At 49.2% G+C, this 18,499-nt stretch overlaps 1 protein-coding gene across 13 annotated transcripts in view; it reads left to right on the plus strand.

Annotated features, from left to right (window-relative positions):
* FHIT (fragile histidine triad diadenosine triphosphatase) overlaps window positions 1-18,499 on the plus strand; it is a 772,226-nt gene that overhangs the window by 743,061 nt on the left and 10,666 nt on the right. For all 13 annotated transcript variants that reach the window (XM_090022431.1, XM_090022433.1, XM_090022426.1 and 10 more), the window contains one exon: window positions 16,636-16,745. In XM_090022431.1, coding sequence (XP_089878557.1) covers window positions 16,636-16,737 — 102 coding nt within the window. In that variant the 3' untranslated portion in view covers window positions 16,738-16,745. The remainder of the gene's footprint in view (window positions 1-16,635; window positions 16,746-18,499) is intronic.

Below are 18,499 nucleotides of genomic sequence, written 5' to 3' on the forward strand. Positions count from 1 at the left end.
TTATAATGTCACTTGTTGGGTTAGAAAAAAGGGACTGGGAAGACATGTGACACTGCAAGGATATTTGAATTAGAAAAAAAATCGCCAGTGAGTTAGTAGATTAACTCACATTACCATACTGTATCGCCATATATCCATTGCTGTCCGTGTTCTCCTTGGCGCTGAAACCCCTATTACGTTCATACCCTACAATGCTCAACTCCCAGTTTGCAAAACAGCAAGAATATAGAAAATACTGAGGTTATGGCTATGCCTGAGCTTACAGGCAGGCACATCACATGGTACTTGATGCTGAAGTGAAGCGGGAGCATTGTAGGGGAAGGACAACAGCCAGACTCCTGATGCCCGGATGCTGTTATGGGCATTCGTGCCCCTTGCTTCTGCATGCTGACTGCTGAAATGCGGGCACCGAGCAGCGGTGGGGAAGAACGCAGCATGAGTCCACCATACAGGGGTGAAATTTGTGTCAGGCCTTTTGTCCCACTATGCTGGGCATCTTTAGGACAGGCTTGCAAGACTCCCCACTTGCCACCTGAGCAAGAGCGATGTGGTGCAGCTCCGTGCCTGCTCCAGACAGCCTGTTGTACATAGGGACGGGGAAGTGCGACGGTGATGCCTTGCTCCACAGCTCTAGTACAACCCGATGCTGCCCAGGATAAAGAGTGTCAGGGGTATTAGACAACTCTAAGATAGATAGCACCATCTGATATCTGACATTATACCCCTGGTACATAATACACAAGGAATGTTGTAGCAGTATTTTGTACTTTACTACATCTATTTATCTCAATCCCCTACTTGGGTAGAGGCAGATAAATGGATGCAAACCTGACAGGTAAAATGTGCTCTGTTTTCCTTTGGGCTCCATCAATTAAGTTACTGACTTTCTGAGAGCTTAGAGTTCAGATCTTTAAAAATGATACTAATCAATCTTTTTCTGATTTAAAGTGTGCGGGTGATGACCACCCTTTAAAACTTCTTGCTGTGAAGAATGGGAAAGCAAAGTCAAATTTGCTAATTTTCGACTTCTTTCTGCTTTTGGAGTACTGCATAACAGATCATTTCCAAGCAATTATTATGTGAAAAATGTAGGACCTTTTTGGTTTTGTACGTACTTCTAAGAGATACAGAGCGAGTGTAAAAAGAATTTTAATTGGTTTGAGATATTAGCAGGAAATGATTTGCCTTCGTTTGTAGAACTAAAAAAATAGTAAGGTACCTTAACTATTACATTTGGGAAAGGACTGTATACCTCAGTGATGTGGTTACTCGTGTGAAATGCAGAAAAGTGTTAATTGGGGTGGACTTGTGAAGTGAAATTAGTTACAAGTGGTCTGTAGATGAGCAAAGGGATTTTTAGACTGTTGTACCTCAGCTATACTTTCAGGGTAATTCGTTAAAGATAATTGGGACATTAAACAGTTCAGTATGTAGAGAAACTGCTAAAGTGTCATACCTGTTTTAGCCTGATTAAATCGCACATTCATTATTAATATTTAGAGGCGTGTTGTACTTGGGCAGGTACCTGATCACTTCCTAAAATGCTGGTAGCCTTCATGCCTAGTTGAAAAGGCAATCTCTGCCCTTGTTTCACCTAGAAATAGAAACTCTTCAGCCCGGGGGCTGCCCTTCTACTCTTTCCTTTCCCTGCGCTTATTAAATGCTCATTAAAAGAGGTGCAGTTGCAAAACCTTTCTGCATTGTATAGTTGGCTAAATCTTTGCCACTTGCTTGACATCTGGCTTCGCAGTTGCTAGTGTGCGGGGCCTGGGCATGGAAAAGAGTACTCACTGGCAAAATGCTGGGCCAGTTTCTGGCCATCGAACTCGGCCGCCACTGAAGTTGGTGGGGTTTCACTGCTGTCGTTGATGGGGGTCGGTTTGCGCGGGCGGCTCGGTCCCTGATCATGAGAACTTTGTGAAGAAACACCGTTACCTTACCTGTGCCACTGTTGAAAACGGGTCCTTACGGGCTAAAATTGTGAGACTGTATGGGTCTCCAGGGCCGTGGGTCTAGCTCCAGTCCAGATGCCGGATTAGCTGCTCCTGTATCGTCCTGGACATGTGCCTATCCCAGCACTTGTTGAAAACCTCCAGCAAAGGCAATTCTAAAACTTCCCTAACTACCTCCTGGCTACTAGGAGGGTGCACAAGCCCCCATGGCTCACCAAAAGCATCCGTGAACGTGTCCTAGCTAAAAGGGAGGTGCACATCCAATGGCGGGGGGGGCATCCCCAGGGAGGACTACACTGCGGTTGCTCAGGGCTGCAGGGGGGGTCAGGAAGGCCAAGGCGGAGACGGGACTGGGACGAGCTTCCTGGATTAAGAACAACAAGAAGTCCTTTTTTAAATACATAAGGCACAAAAAGAAGGTACCGGGTAACGTGGGGACCCTGCAAGACACTGGGAAATTTGGTCGTCACACCAGATGACAAAGCTAACATATTTAACAACTTCTTTGCCTCCATTTTCCTGAGCAGGGACTGGATCAGCCCCCACCGGGCCCCCCTCAGGCCCCAGGAGAGGCGCACCCAGACCAAGGGTCAGGGAGGATCTAGTCAGGGAACATCTGGCGGGACTGGATGTATTAAATCAGCGGGTCCGGACGATCTCCACCCCCGAGTGCTGAGGGAATTAGCTGAGGTCATTGCGGGACCCCCAGCACGGCTGTACGAGCACTCGTGGGGCTCTGGTGTGGGGCCAGAGGACTGGAAAAGGGCCAGCGTGGTTCCCATCTTCAAAAAGGGGAGGAAGGAGGACCTGGGGAACTATAGGCCAGTTAGTCTTACGTCTGTCCTGGGGAAGCTTTTTGAGAGAATTATCCTGGCGCATGTCCCCGAGGGGCCGGGGGGGAGATTATGCTCAGGGGCAACCAACACGGGATCATTAGCAGCAGGTCCTGTCAGACCAACCCGGCGGCCTTCTACGACCAGGTCACCAAATCCTTGGACGCAGGGGTAGCAGTGGACATCGTCTTCCTGGACTTTCGGGAGGCCTCGACACTGTCTCTCACCCTGTTCTCATTAAGAAACTGGGGGACTGTGGTGTTGACACCCATACAGTCAGACGTGTCGCCAACTGGCGGGAGGGCTGCACCCAGAGAGCGGTGGTGGATGGGTCATGTTTGCCCTGGGGGGACGTGGGCAGTGGGGTCCCCCAGGGCTCGGTCCTCGGGCCCGCACTGTTCAACATCTTTATCAGTGACTTGGACAAGGGAGTAAAAAGCACCTGTTCAAATTTGCTGATGACACTAAGATGTGGGGGGATGTGGGCACGCTAGAAGGGAGGAATAGGCTGCAGTCGGACCTAGACAGGTTACAGGGGTGGGCAGATGAGAACAGGATGGGATTCAACACAGACAAGTGCAAGGTGCTGCACCTGGGGAGGAAGAGCCAGCACCATACCTACAGGCTGGGGATCTCCCTTCTTGTCAGCACGGAGGCGGAAAAGGATCTGGGGGTCATCACTGATGCCAAGATGAACGTGGGCCGGCAGTGAGGGGACACGGTCAGGAAGGCCAACCGCACCTTGGCATGCATCCACAGATGCATCTCGGGCAGGTCCAGGGAGGTGATCCTCCCCCTCTATGCGGCACTGGTCAGGCCGCAGCTGGAGTACTGCGTCCAGTTCTGGGCGCCGCACTTCAAGAGGGATGTGGACAGCATGGAGAGGGTCCAGAGGAGGCCACTGGCATGATCGGGGGCAGCAGGGCAGACCCTACGAGGAGAGGCGACGGGACCTGAACCTGTTCAGCCCCCACAAGAGCAGGCTGAGGGGGATCTAGTGGCCTGTTACAAACTAGTCAGGGGGGACCAGCAGGCATTGGGGGAGTCCCTGTTCCCCCGAGCACCGCCAGGAGTGACCAGGAATAGCAGTCACAAGCTGGCAGAGGGGACATTCAGACTGGACATCAGGAGGCGCGACTTCACGGTCAGGGCGGCTAGGATCTGGAGCCAACTTCCAAGCGAAGTGGTGCTGGCTCCTACCCTGGGGGGCTTTAAGAGGAGGCTGGACGAACACCTTGCTGGGGTCGTTTGACCCCAGTACTCTTTCCTGCCAGGGCAGGGGGTTGGACTCGATGATCTGCTCAGGTCCCTTCCGACCCGACCAACTATGAAACTATGAAACAACCTGACTTCGGTTGTGCTAATATTTTTACCTAGCTGATGTAGGCATAAACTTTTCTTTATTGTGGGCCTGCTCCAATTCCTTTTTTTTTAATTGTGTTTCTTTTATGTTTGCAAATGATAAAGTGCATTAGACCACAGAGCCCTAGAGCTATTCATTTTGGTGAAACACAATAGCCGTGCTATCAGCCAGGAAAAAGAAAGTCACACGAAATACGACCGGGGAGTTTTCCCCGTGTAAATGGAGAACAGGAAAATGGGCTTTAAGGAAGGGAAACGCAGGGGTTTCTTTTCAATCAGGAAGCCAACAAAAATCAATACCCGGTCTCAGATTTCTTCTGTCTTCCTTTATGTATTAATGATGACATAAGTCTTCTCTGCATAATTTACCTTATTTGGGGTCTCAGCCTTGCATATTTAATATGTCCAGATGCCCTGCCTCTGTTCACAAAGGATGATCTTTCTGTGCTTTAAAGGTGTGTGTGCCAGGTCCTGTGTGTGCTATCACTTATTCATTGCCTCCCTGGTGGTGGGCTGGAGCCAACAGGCATATCATTAGAGTAACTCAGGCTGGGAACCTGTGGAAAGTCCAAGTACGTTCATAACTGACCATTAGCCACCGTAGATTTGTGTTTGAATGCGTGTGATTCTGACCGCAGGAGGTTCACATTTCTTTCTTCAGTAACCCCTTTATCTTTCAAGGCATGTACGTATATGAAAACCCTGCATTTCTGATCCGCTGTATCCCTGTGTTGAATTATTTGATGGCTTGTTAATAGAAACAAACTGATTTTGTTTGCAGGAAAACTTTCAACTACACCAAAACTAAGTGCCAACCTCTCCTCCTCCCACTTCTTCCCCAAAAGAAGCGTTTTGGGGGGAAGGGAAGAAAAGGAAAGGAAAAAGTGAGAGTGAAAAAGATATTATCAGAATCAACGGAGCCAGCAGCATAATCTGCAAGTTCTGGGCATACTGTTATGATATCTGAAACATAATTATCAAGCTTAAGTTAATTAGACTAATGCTTAGAAAATCTGGCATGGCAGATTGTGGTAAGTAATTATATATACCGATTAAAAGATGTAATACACAGTGAGCAAAGGCAAAGGAAAACTCCATTTGACACAGCCAGTGAACATACACAATTAAGAAGTCAAGTATATGAGCACTGACAAAGATACTGAACTTTGTGGAAGATGATGGGCACCATGCCAGCTTCCTGGTGGAGCAGACTTTATGTACCATCAGTAAAATATTGTTCTTTTTTTATTAAAAGCAGAACTGCAATTTCCTAGCTGAAATATATATGAAGGGTCATTTGGTTTCTGCAATACGATCAGCTGACACGAGTACAGACAGCCCTGTAAGTGGCTTTTTATTTGAAGAGTTTCACAGGATGTCATGTGGCCATGCAGAAAATAAAGCAGTTGAGACTGTGCCTTGCACAACTACAGCACCACCAGCGAAAGGGAATCATTGTCGCAGGGCAGAGTGCACCGAAGTCGCTCGTCCGCCGCGGCGCGACTGAGCGTAGAGCTGGGATAACCCGGGCACGGAGAAACACCCTAGTGTCCCTCCTGGCAGGGGCTGGCAAAGCAGTTGTGAGAGGGCTGGAAAGCTGTTCAAGTGATTGAGACACCTCGTGTAAATCCTCCCACAGTGCGCCCCTCACCAATTCTGCCACCACGAGATGGAAACAGAAACCCGCACAGTGCCTAGCAAACAGCTGAAACCAAAGGCCTGTGCCAAATCCGAGCCACACGTTCAGGCAGCTTTAACTTTAGCCCAAAATACTAAGCGAAGCTTTTGGGATAATGTAGAAACTCTGCTCATCGAGCACATGTACGATTCACATCTACTGAAAACTTCTCTGAACTCTTCCTTCAGTCCCCTACACTTAAATTAAAGCTGTGCCAGAGGCAGTTTTTATTTTTTGAGGTTCAGCAAATTCTGGGTAGCCTTTTCCCCACCAGTTTCTACTTCACTACTTAATTTGTTGACTTTCTGTCCGCGTGCTGCCTGGCTCTCTCCAGCTCCTGAGCGTGTGGTCTAAATTACGGGAACAGCGCTTCTTCAGGGTTCCCCAGCCTGATCGGCTATAGGAAGTACCGCAAACCATTATTACTGATGTATTATATTATTGCATAAATACTGTTACCTATACATTCTTATACTGAAGCACTAGAGACGCGTGGGTTGGTATAGGTAGAAATATGAGCACTGATTTGCCCCTCCCTCTTTAATGAGACTTACAGTATTTTAATAAACAGCACTTACCTATAGTCTTCATTGTGCCATGTATCCAGCTTGTAACAAGTTCTCCCCATATCCACAGATATTTTATAGATTATTTAAAGGAAATTTTACTTTCAGACTGGTCGGTCATCTTCATTATTCACTGGGGGTGAAACTTCAGGTCTCCCTCCAACTCTACAGAAAAGGATTTCTCCAGAGGGCCACTGTCAAAGCTTGGCAGTGGGGAAGATATTGGACTCTTTCCCATAAGATGAGAGCTGGGGGTGATTTTTCCCATATAGCCCAGTCAAAGCTAGAGCCTACCTGAGTTTCACCCAAATAAAGCTTGTGGATTTTGGCTCACAATGTGTACTGCTTTGTCAATCAGTGTAGCATATTTCTGGAGATGCGGAGCCGTTCAGAGAACTCAAAACCGTCTGTGGGCTTGGGCTCTTGCAAGCTAATGAAAGGCAGTGATGATACCTCGAGAGCAAAAACCACAGCGCGCCCTGCGCGTGGAAGAAACAGAGAAAGGTCTGAGACAAAGCCCTGATCAGGACAACACGACATTGTGCCAACAGAAACCTCTGTAATATTGCTAAGCAGACACCGAGATATTCAGGAACAGAGCTGATATTGTAGCCTGCAGCAAGCTAAACCGGTCGTCGCAGCAGTTGCTGTTCAAAGAAAAGGTCGGGGTAGACATACATTTTTCATAAGTGTTCTGAAGGCCGGGGGCAAAGGCGCTGAGTGTCCTTCCTTGTCCAAATGCACTTGCAGTGTGTAAGGGCCAAATGCCCTGTCTGAAACGGATTCGGCAGCGGAAAGCCCAGGGAAATGCACACAGTGAGGCTAGTGGGGTTGTGGGGCAGTGCTCTGTTGCTCTAGGAAAGGGGCTTGGCTATCATCCTCTGTTTCTGCAAGGCCCAAAGGGTCAGGGGTGGCATGGGCTGCCAGCAGTGGTATGTAGTGAATGCATATAAGGAAGAAGCATCTCTTTCCTAATTTATGTCCAAGCGGCATGCTGCTCCTTGCCTGGAGCAAGCTGAAACTCTCTCCCTCACTTCCCCTCTGTTTCTGTATTGGTAGGAGCATTCCCAGGAGGTCAAAAGAAGCGATTCTGCACCTCTGTTCGGTGCTGGGGAGGCCACACCTGGAGGCCTGTGTCCAGCTGTGGGCCCCCCACTACAGAAAGGATGTGGACAAGTTGGAGAGAGTCCAGCAGAGGGCAGCAAAAATGTCCCCTGTGGGGCTGGGGGATGTGACTTGTGAGGCGAGGCTGAGGGAAATGGGTTTATTTAGACTGCAGAAGAGAAGACTGAGGGGGGGGTTGATAGCAGCTTTCAAGTCCCTGCAGGGGGGCTGTTCTCAGTGGGGGCAGATGAGAACAAGGAGCAATGGGCTCAAGTTGCAGCAAGGGAAGTTGAAGTTAGGTAAGTCTAGGGTAGCAAAACACTGGGACAGGTAACCCAGAGAGGCGGTGCAGTCTCCATCCTTGGAGGTTTTCAAAACCTGGCTCAACAAAGCCTTGGCTGGGATGATGTAGTTGGGGTTGGTCCTGCTTTGAGCAGGGGTTGCACTACATGCGACTCCTGAGGTCCTTCCAACCCTCATCTTCTATGATTCTTCCAGTCTGGCACTCCCTGGCCTCCTCCGACAGCCCCCCTCTGCCACCCCCGAATGCAGGGTTTGTGCATGCTCTGCTGTGGACAGCCTATTTTGGAAAGATTGCAGTGCAAGCAAAGAAATTAGTCAAACATCCACGTAGCATCTTTTAAGGAAACTTCCAATTTACAGGTTCAGCTTATAAGGCGCGATTCAGCCAACTGGCAAAAACTGGGAACGGCAGTTAGCCATCTGGAGTTTCCGACTTGCAGCACTGCTCACATATCCATGGTTGTATGCCATGCAGAACCCTCTGCGATGTCAGGGAAAGCAGCGCGAGCCACTGCCAGGTTGTACATGTATTTAAGATACAGAGGACATCTTATTTTTCTTTTGCTGCTGCTTTAGGAAATGAGTTTTTCAGACTTTGGGGCATTTATCCTTGACAAAACCTGTCTGGCAAGAATGACACTAGGTCAGCAGAATAACAATGGGTTCTTAATGCAGCTTGTCTTTTAGCATTTCTTTCATTTCTCAGAGCTAGAGTAAATGTCATTCATATTGCCAGAATATAATGGGAACATTGAGATACTAATTTTTAAAACTATACACAACTTTTTAAAAATAGTTTTGGCCTCCCTGCTGTGTGTCCTCAGTGCGTCAGGAGCAATTCCGAGGTTAGACAGCCCTTAAGGTACTTGCAAAGGTCATGGCGTTGTCTTTCAACCCCGGTGCCTCTGTGAAATATTCATGGTATTGCTCTGGTATTGGAATAGGATTTAATGTTTCATTGCAGTGCCATCTGTTTTTCGGTTGGTGTTATTTTTTTCCCGCAGGTGGGGGGGCAGGGGAGCAGGGCGGGAGTGGGAAGTGATGCAAACATATGGATTCAGATCTGATGTGAAAGGCATTAAATGAGCATTAACTCCTCCATAACAAAATAGCTTGTCTGATCCTAAGTGTTTTCTTTCCAGTGTGCAAAGCCTTTCTGCCGAAACTGCCTTCCTACACATAGATCATCTTCAGGACCCAGTTTGTGTTGCTGCTCAAAGGCTGCGAGGCCGCATTCAAAGAGTTTTTATTATGAAACATAAAGCTCGCCCGTACAACTTAGCGGAGGCAATGCTTTCCTCACCCAGACAAGCAGCCCTGGTGAGCACGGGGATACGTTTGCTAGAGTTCTCCAGAGGACCCTGGTGGCTCAGGGGTTTGCAGGGAGAGAGATGAATCTTGGAGGTGAAGCAAGCATGGCTGGGGCAGGGCTTTCCACCTCCCACCGTGCCGGTGCTGCAAGGCAGCTTCCAAGAGCTGCTCTCGCAGGACTTTTTGTTTGTTTCAAAGGCGCCAGGTGGGTTTTCTCATTGTGTTCACGTACGGTTTTGCTGTGAAACATGTTTCTGAGGGTCAGAAACCAGGCCCGACTGAGCAAAGAGTTTCCAGTCAGAAGCATATGCTCTCTAGGTCTGTATTCCATACAGGGCTTAAGAACAGACATGGACAGACGAGCTTCTTGGGGTCGATGTGATATCTTTTATTAGACCAACTAAATAGCTGGAAAAAATGTTCTTGACAAGCTTTCGGGCACAAATGCCCTTCTTCAGGCACAGGGAGAGTGCAGATTGGGGGTGCCTGTGCCCAAAACCTTGTCAAGAACAATGTCTCCAATTATTTAGTTGGTGTAAAAGATAGTTGGAAACATTGTTCTTGACAAGCTTTTGGGCACAAGCACCCTTCTTCAGGTATAGGGAAGACAATCTACAGACTCTCCCTATGCCTGAAGAAGGGTGTTTGTACCTAAAAGCTTGTCAAGAACAATTTTTCCTGTTTAGTTGGTCTAATAAAAGATATCATATTCACCCAAAAAACCTTGTCTGCCGGTGTCCTTAGATCAACCAACATGGCTCCAACCAACACCACCCCTGAAACGAGAATGGCCGTAGCTTTCAGTGCGGGCTTAGAGGTAAGCGGTGTTGAAGTGCTTTGCCGAGGAGGGCTGACATTACTCTCACGCGTCAAGTCAAGCATGTGCTCGCAGTTCCTCCCGCAACGCATTGAAAACCAGGGGAGAAACTTAAAGCCATGACAGCAAAGGGTCAATGCAAAAAGTAGTTTTTTTAAAATACATCACTGATGCTCTGTACTCCAGTGATGCAGATGAATGATGAAGATAATATCAGCATTAGTGATAATGAATACATTGTCCTTTTCATATATATATGCCCAAATAATAAGGGGAGGAGGAGGCGGGGAATCTCCAGTAGACATGGACAAAATGTAACGCCTCAGAAAACACAGATGATTTATTTGGGGCACCTTATCCATTCATCCTGGCTGGGCTGAACGGAAGACAAGCACGCAGCAGACTCCTCAAATGACAAGCATTTATGTTTTGGACTCATGAAAAGTCCTGCTGTAAATGAGGTAGGATCCCAAGTCAAACCAGCGGATTGGGAATTCACGGGATGCTGATACTTTTTTTTTTCCCTAGCGGGTGCAGCAATTGTGAAGGTGATTAAATGACAGCAGAGTCTGTGCTACCTGTTGTGTAAATGCAGGCCGTGGGCCGGGGCCGATCTACATGGCGCGCTCGTAGGGACGTCGCAGGATGCTGTGGAAGTAGCACAGGACCAAGGGAGCGGAGCCTGCGGCAGCCGCGTGCAGCACTGGGCTCCTTGCACCGCGTTAGACCCCGACAGCTTGCCAGCCCCTCTGACTTGCCCAGGTTGGACTTGTGAGCTGAAAACAGCTCACTGCCATGCCCGGCTTACTGGCAGAGGAGCGGTTCGTGACAGTCCCACCATCAATTCTGTAACCTGGAGGAATTGGCCGGTCCTGCCCGAGACAGACTCTGGTCTTAGGTCTTTTGATTTTATCCTTTTAACTGTCTAAGTTATAGCCTTCATGCCTAAGGCCCTACCAGGAGTGGGGCTACATGTTGCAAGGCTCTGTATAGTCACAGCCCCTGTCTGGCCCCTAAGTCCAGATCAGTGGTTCTCACCATTTTGGGGCTGAAGGCACCCCCTAATAGCCTCAAGTCATCCTCCGTGTCTTTTGTGAATTGTCACCCCAAACTGAACTTGTTTATTACAGTGCTTGCCTCCTGGCAGAGAGGGGGGCAGTAGGGGAGGGGAGCTGCCAGGCAGGGAGAGCCCTGTCTGCCCTTATCTGCTTATCAGCTTGCACCTGGAGCCTGAATCTGTCCTCACCTTCTCACACCTCACTTATCTCCTCACGCTTCCTGTGGCACCCTGGTTGGGCATCACTGGCCTAGACGGACCAGGCAGACCCAGCCAGGGGCAAGAAGCAGAACACGCCAGCACAGGGAACAGTGTGAGGTCGGCAAAAGTCATGTTGTTTCTGCGTTTTTAGGAGTGCAGAGGGATTCACTGGGAGCGATAGGTGTGCAACGACCCTGTTGTAACAGGCTGGAGCAAGTGGTCACTCACACAGGGCACAGGGGTCTGACCAAGACAACAGCAAGCTCTCCAAAGGACCCAGCCAGAATCTCATGCTGGCTTTTCTGCACAAAGAGAGATGTACCGCCTGTGTCCCGATGCAAGCAGAGATGGTCTTCCCTGCATATGTCTTGGTCCAAGGAAATTTTGGGGAAGTGGTGGCCCCGGTGCAACACTCCCTGCTTCAGCTGCTTTGGCAGTTGCTCGTATCGGCTGGACCCTCTTCTGCTTTCACTCTACCATACGCTGAGGCGTTTTGCAGCCCGCGGTTATCACAGAGAAACTTTCGATCCTCTCCCAATTCGGATGGAAGCCTGACCACGAAATATCATTCTGCAGTGTTTACCGTAGCGTGGACGCTCGGTCTGGGACCGACGCGCTGCAATCCCAAGGCGTATTTGCACTGACACCGCCAGTTGGATAGCAAGTAATAGCAGATCCAAATTGTGAGGCTGGCAAAGTCTCAGATCTTCCTTTGGCTACTGGCTTCGATAATGTGATATTATACTATATAATTGGCTAGACAATTGAGTTTTGTTGTAGTGCAGTAGTTTGACATAATTACCTTCCAGCACTCTAATTTTTCTTGTACGTTAATACTTTGGGGGTTGCGAACTCTTCAGCATCAACACCACACATTCACTGAGAATCAGAATATTGCTAATTAATATCAAAGCTTTTTTCAGCGCTTTTAGCTGGAAAGCCACATTAATGACTTGTGCTTTCCTGCCAGTGGTTTTGCATAAGTTGAAGATGCAGTAATGTGTTTGTCACTCAAAAGTAATGGCTGTTGCTAGACCTAGGATGACAACAGCCTGCCACACGGTGAATTCTGAGTTCCTCTCTGCAAAGAGCAAGGAGAAGTCCCACCATGCGAATGTGTTATGAAATAATATTGCATTTCCCTGAAGGACTGCGGCGATAAAAACGCAAAGCGTTCTGCAGCACGAACAACTTTTAGTTATGTGATGCTGGGCGGCACGAGTGAGAAAATGAACATTTTTTGCAAAGAGATATATTTCAAGAGCTTTGCTGTTTACAAGTAATCAAAACTGACAGTCATGGATTATTGGTGGAAGAGCATTTTCTGCTTGAGGTGAAAGAAGAGGGTAATTTATCAGGAAGCCCAAGGAGTCAGACATCAGTAATGATCTGCTTGAAGAAGGGCATATCTTAGCAATAGTGCATTTATTCGTACCGCAAGGCAAGAAGATGTACTAGGTTGGTAAACAAGACTCTCGGTGCTTGAAGAATGTCGAGCAGACACACTGTGTAATTTGCCGGGCAGCGGTGATTTGAGGGTTGTGTAATGTGTGCTTCTGCGTCTGTCTCAAATTTAAAAAAATAGAAAAGTTTATAACATAATAGAAGCAGGCTGCAATCAATGGCTGCTTTCTGGAGCCATCCCAACCCTGCCTCTGAGAGGGATGTAGCTCAACCACATTAATTTGTTCTCTTATCTCTGTTATTAATGCTTGCATTTCTGTGATATTCCTGTATCCATTAAGCATGGAAAAAGCTGCTTTTCCACTGGTTTCAAATAGGTTTTGCTTGCTTATTTGTGCGGCTGGCTAGCTCTCCATCTGGAGTGGGGACCTTGCTTGCCTCTCTCTCGCACACATGAGCATTACTGACATTTCTAAACCGCGCGCCACAGGTTTATGCAATGCAAAGAGGGCTTGGCAGCCTGTCAGGTCACCGTTCTGTGCGACGCCTGGGCCGTGCGCGTGCGTAGCACCGGCGCTGCGTGCACCGTGGCACCGGCAGCATGTCCGGACCACGATGGGGAAGTGCAGCCTGCCTCCCTGCACCCCTGCATGCAGAACGGAGCTGCCTCGGAGTGGCCCTGCATGTGCCTCGGGCAAGCACGCCAGCATCCTTTACCTTTCCTCACACCCCTCCCTCGGTGCGAGGAGCAAAACCCCAAGAGCAACGAGAAGGCTGTGTTTTCCTCCCAGCCGTCCTCCTCGCAAGGCATGTGTGGAGAGCTCGTGCTGGATTACAGAGTCCAAGGAAGCGAAAAGGGCTCTCGTTATCCTCCTTCCATTGCTCGCCAGAACTTGCCCCAGACAACACTCACACTGACCCCTGCAAAGGTCCGCTCTGCCAGCAGCTCGCTGAGCTCCTGCCAAAGGGTTTCTTGCCACCCTTTAGTCCCTGGAGGCTGGCGAACGGGCTGTGGGTGCGGTTTACTTAGCAACGGTGATTGGAGGGCCGCGTAATTGCTGTATCTGTGTTTAGCGTGGAGGGATGCTGCGTTGCCCCTTGTAGACACCGCTGACTCCTCACCCAAACCAGGCAGGTTTCTAACCCAGCGGGAAGCGCCGAGGGTTGACTGATTGTGGGAGAGAGCGCTGAGCCCACGGTGTGAAAAAGGGGTAAACGCCGCCCCGAACACTTTGTACCGAGGCTAACAGGCACCCCGCGCTCTGGCTGGTGGCGTCATCTTGGCATTACGCAGCATACACGTACCACCCTCGCACCCGACCCGGAAGGTAATGAGGCACGTGAGACTCAGCCTGTCTCCATCCTGAATCAGGAGCGCTTGTGGAAATCCAGTAGAAGTAGCACCGCAAAGAAGCATTGCAGGCAGATGCCACAAGATCCAGGATGCAACAGGCCATGTCCCGATGAAACGGCAGAGGATGAGCGGCTCCATCAATGCTCGGGCCAAGCCAGCACGTAGCAGCTCCAAGAGCAGAGGAGGTCAGCTCATGTTGTTAGCAGGAGCCATGCACCTTGCAGCCGATCAGGAAGGGGATAAGGTGGCTTTCCTTCGCCCACTCCTTGCTTGCTCCTACCAGCTGCCCGCTCTGCCTGTGTCTCTGATGTGCCCCTGTTTGTCTTCATCCTAGCCTGCAAATTCCCTCCTGCTCTTGAATTTACCCAGGGGAGCTCCCCGCCAGACAGATCATGGGCTCTTAGAGCCTCCTTTTGCCCCTTTTCCCCAGGCAAAGGAGGGGGCAGTCGCACGGAGTAAATAGGACAGGCTGTTCTGCCCGCTGTGTAAGTCAAGCGATTTCTCTTGCTGGAGGTACAGGATCCAGTGCTGCCCCCTCTACCCCCACGGTGACCTCGCGTCCAGGACTGACTGCTTTTAAAGGTTAGTGGTTGTGTAGCAAAGGAAAACCTCCTTCTCTCGCCACCTTGGCGCTGATTTCCGTTTGGGAAATACAGTGTTCGTGTATTGGCGCTGAAAGAGAGCGCGCCACGCTCGGGGACGCCTTGTGCTGGCTGAGGTCTAGAGCGAGGTGGTGGGAACGCACGACGGTGTTAAAAGGCTCTGCCATTTCTCACGGTGGTGGAATTAAAATGAATCGTGGCCTGGAAGGGAGCCCGGGTTTGTCCGGCACTGTCTGGCTCTCGGGGTTTTGATCCATCTTTGGGTTCTGGCAGAGACCAGTGGCCAAGCAGTTGGCTTAAACCAACAAACAGCAAAGCCTAAAAAAACCCAGTTCTGCTTCTCAAGAGCACGGCAGGGAGGCAGGAGAGGGGGAAGGTGATGCCCAGGAGTGGAGAAAGGCATCAGGAGACAAAAGGGGCCATGGAGGAAGGTGTGGGGAGAGAGGGCTGAGCAGGGCAGGCTTGCCCAGGCACCATTACCCACTCTGAGGGTTTAATTTCTTCCTCAGCACTGGCTTGTCCCTCTCTGCGAAACACGGGAAGCCGGGACCGTTTCCCGACTAGCCGCAAGCATCTTCCTGTTGCACCAGTTGAAGCGGCGCAGGCTCATACGCAACCGCATTTGCATTTGTTTGAAGGTACTTAGCACCCGGGCTTCTGTTTCTGATGCAGGTACTGGAGGCAGACAGGATAGATGATGACAACGTACACAGTGTACCTTCCCCTGGTTTTTAAATCTTTCTCCGTAATTCTATAAAATCATTACAAGATAGATTTATAACATACCTACAGCTAATATAAAAATGAAAATTAGTCTTGTACCAGTGGAACAGTAATACGGTTTCATTTGCCTACAGCTATCGTATCATATCTGCCTTGGCAGGGAAGGAAATAGCTTTCTAATGTAGCCTCATCTGCTGAGCAGAATGAAATCTCTGTAGCAGAATGTAAAGCTGCGTCGGACTGTAGCTGGCAGCAAAATTTGGAGCAGGAGAAACATAGCACAAATAAAAGTATTTGTGGGGTGGATATATGCTAATAATCCTAGTTTATTGCTAAACGTGCCATATATGGCAATGCAGTTGCCTTGGCTAAATGCAACAGTGTTTTCATCTCTGCTCTTAAGGGCTTTATTTTCTGCGCTAAAGTTTGTTCAGGAATAAGAGGTGCAAATTCATTATTTTCCACCATTGTCTCTCACAGCCACAAAAAAGTAGATATTAAGTTATTCCTTGGAAGCACCGGTGCTCCTAAGACAGCCCGTGCTGCACCGTGTACCTAGACACGTTTGAAACCTGCAATACTTTTGAGCCAAAATAGGTATATAATTTGAATGTTCTTGATGTTTCTGCCATCGTCTGCAGTGACTGCCTTTGTCTGATCAGCGGCTGCCGTGCTTCGAGGTTGCTTAGGTAGGAACAGGGATGCGTGCGCTAGGGCGGTGTGTTAGTGTGAAGGGATTGGCTTTCCTGACGCAGCTGATGGCATGTAGCACTCACCCTGCACCAAGTAGGACTTTGTATGTGCCGCCGTTTCCAAACCTAAGGCAGTAATGAACTATTTCACATACATGTTCTCATTCCCATTTGGATGTGCAGCTGGCACACAACGTGGTTAATGGGACAAAAGGGCGTGGTTAGGTAGCCCCCGCTCGGCACGGCAAGAGGGTGTTACTAAACTTCCACGGAGGAAGGATATGGACCTAAACTGAAATGGCCTCAAGAGCAATCCTGGCTGCCTGGGCAGAGCCAGTTTTACATGATATATCTGTATAATGTCATACTTGTATGTCATAGCACTCATTCATCAACCCCAAGCCTTCATCAGGCCGTGGACTAGGAGCATTTCCCCTCCCTTCCCAAAGTACCATCCCTACCAGTCCCACCCGTCCACCCAGCTCCATCCAAATCTATAGCTGCTGGCCCAGATAATCCATGCTGCAGTCACTCATCTCCAGACGCCACCGGTACCACGCTCAGTGGATCCCGACCGCGCACACTCGCTCTCTTGCTCGCATGCAATTTGACCGTGGGAGCATTGAGAGAGCATTAACTAACTCTGTTCTTCTCCCTTTCCCCTGCCGCTGCAAAGCTGGAACGCCACGACAAAGGCGAAGAGGATGCCCCCAGCAAGTGGCGCTCCGAGGAGGACATGGCAGCCGAAGCCGCAAGTCTGAAGAAATATTTCGACTAAAAACAGAGGTAAAAAACCCCATCCTGAGCAGGTGGCACAGATTAATGTATCCAGGCAGCACCCAAGACTGGTAGGTCCCACCTGGGCACCCTAAAGATGCAGACCCTGTCTCGAGGCATTTGTAGGGCAGCGAAAGCACAAGAAGTGGAGGCAGGAAACCCTACAAGTGACAGAGAGTAGAGGGAAGGGGGCACAGGAGCTGCACATGGGAGGGCAGGGAGTTTCTTTGCCTTATGCCCATGTCAGGGTAATTCAAAACTGATGCTCTTACAGTGATCCCTCCAACACAGGCCTCCTCCAAAGCCCCCATCACACCTCAGAGGCAGATTTAGCATCCAGTTCCCAGACGACAAGACAAAATTGATTAGAGAAGCCTGAATTTGCCAGCAGCTACCGCTCAGAAGGGGTCCATTACATCGCTTCCCGTTATACCTGGAATAGGAAATACCCTGGGTGTCCACGTGGTGGGTGTTTGCCACGTGTTTGCTGGTTAATGAGAGGTGTGTGTGTATACTTGTGTATTTTCCTTCCTTCCATCATAAAGCACTTGTTTGATTTCATTCACAAAATTAACCCGCTGAAGAGCCGCATGTCCTGGTAAGTTTTCCACTGGTCCAAAAGGGAAAAGTTTGGAAGGAAAGGGAAAAAAAAATAGAAACTGCTTAGGCAAGCACTCGCATGTTGTGCTCTAAAAACTGAAGTATTTTCATCCCACGCTGGTAGGCCCAAATGTCAGAGCCTTCCAAGAGTGCTGAATTGCCACCGTGAGATCAATATGAGCTATGCTGGCATATGCGTGGGTGTAAGGACTGCAAAGGCTTCCTTTCCTGTCTGTCGCTTCCCATCGTCAAATGCTCTCGTTCCAACCTCATTTCGTCCGCGGCTGTGACTTGCGGCTCCCAGCGCAGTTGGCAAAACTTTTGGCTAACGCCCCACAGGACGCTCAGTAAGCATACATGGCTGAACTGATATGTATGTCACTGCTGTTGGGTCTGTGTTGTTATATGTTGCTTGCCATTGCTTTCAGCCCATGATCCCCAAACCTGCGGCATCACGGTGAAACTCCTGTCCCCGGCAGAGTGTTGTCTTTGGAAATGTAAAGGCTCTGAACATCATTTAAAGATGCACTTCAGCATCTTTTGGACTTCTCATACCTTGTCTGCTCCCTTGACCCTATTTCTGAAAGGATGAAAACTCCTAGCAAATTAATGAGGGCTTCATCATTTTCCTTCGGTGCTATTTTTGCTTTTCACCTATGGAGGATTTATTCTGGCATATCTAAGCATCCCCAGATGCAATTTCAGTTGAGTTTTTATTGCTGCCCGTGAGACAGAAAAAGCTGAATGTAGAAATTCAGGAACCAACAAACAGCAGCATTTTGGGTCTTTTGCACTGTTGTTCTTGCTGAGCGCTTGGAGGGGAAATCAGGTTTATTTGTGTGATTCCTCTACACCAATTCATTGGGTTGGTTCCCAAGGGAGGACTTGGGTACTCACAGCGTGGCTGAACAGAGGGCCTCAAATATTGAGATATGTGATTAGATACCGTGTCCCTTCTGAGACCATTCAGTGCATTTGAACGGTCTACTCATGGCAGCCACATGACACTGTAAGGTCCAGGAAAACCACGCAGCTGTATTCACTGGATATGTCTCGTCTGGTGCCTGAAAGTTGACTCCTAACAACGGTCCTTTGGTGGGAAATGATGCAAGCCAGAGCAGGGCAGAATGGAGGGGGCTGCTGCCCAAACGGGACTTGGCCCA

This window comes from Crocodylus siamensis, chromosome 11 (assembly GCF_052110815.1).
Source record: "Crocodylus siamensis isolate JL-2025a chromosome 11, ASM5211081v1, whole genome shotgun sequence".
Lineage (NCBI taxonomy): Eukaryota > Metazoa > Chordata > Crocodylia > Crocodylidae > Crocodylus > Crocodylus siamensis.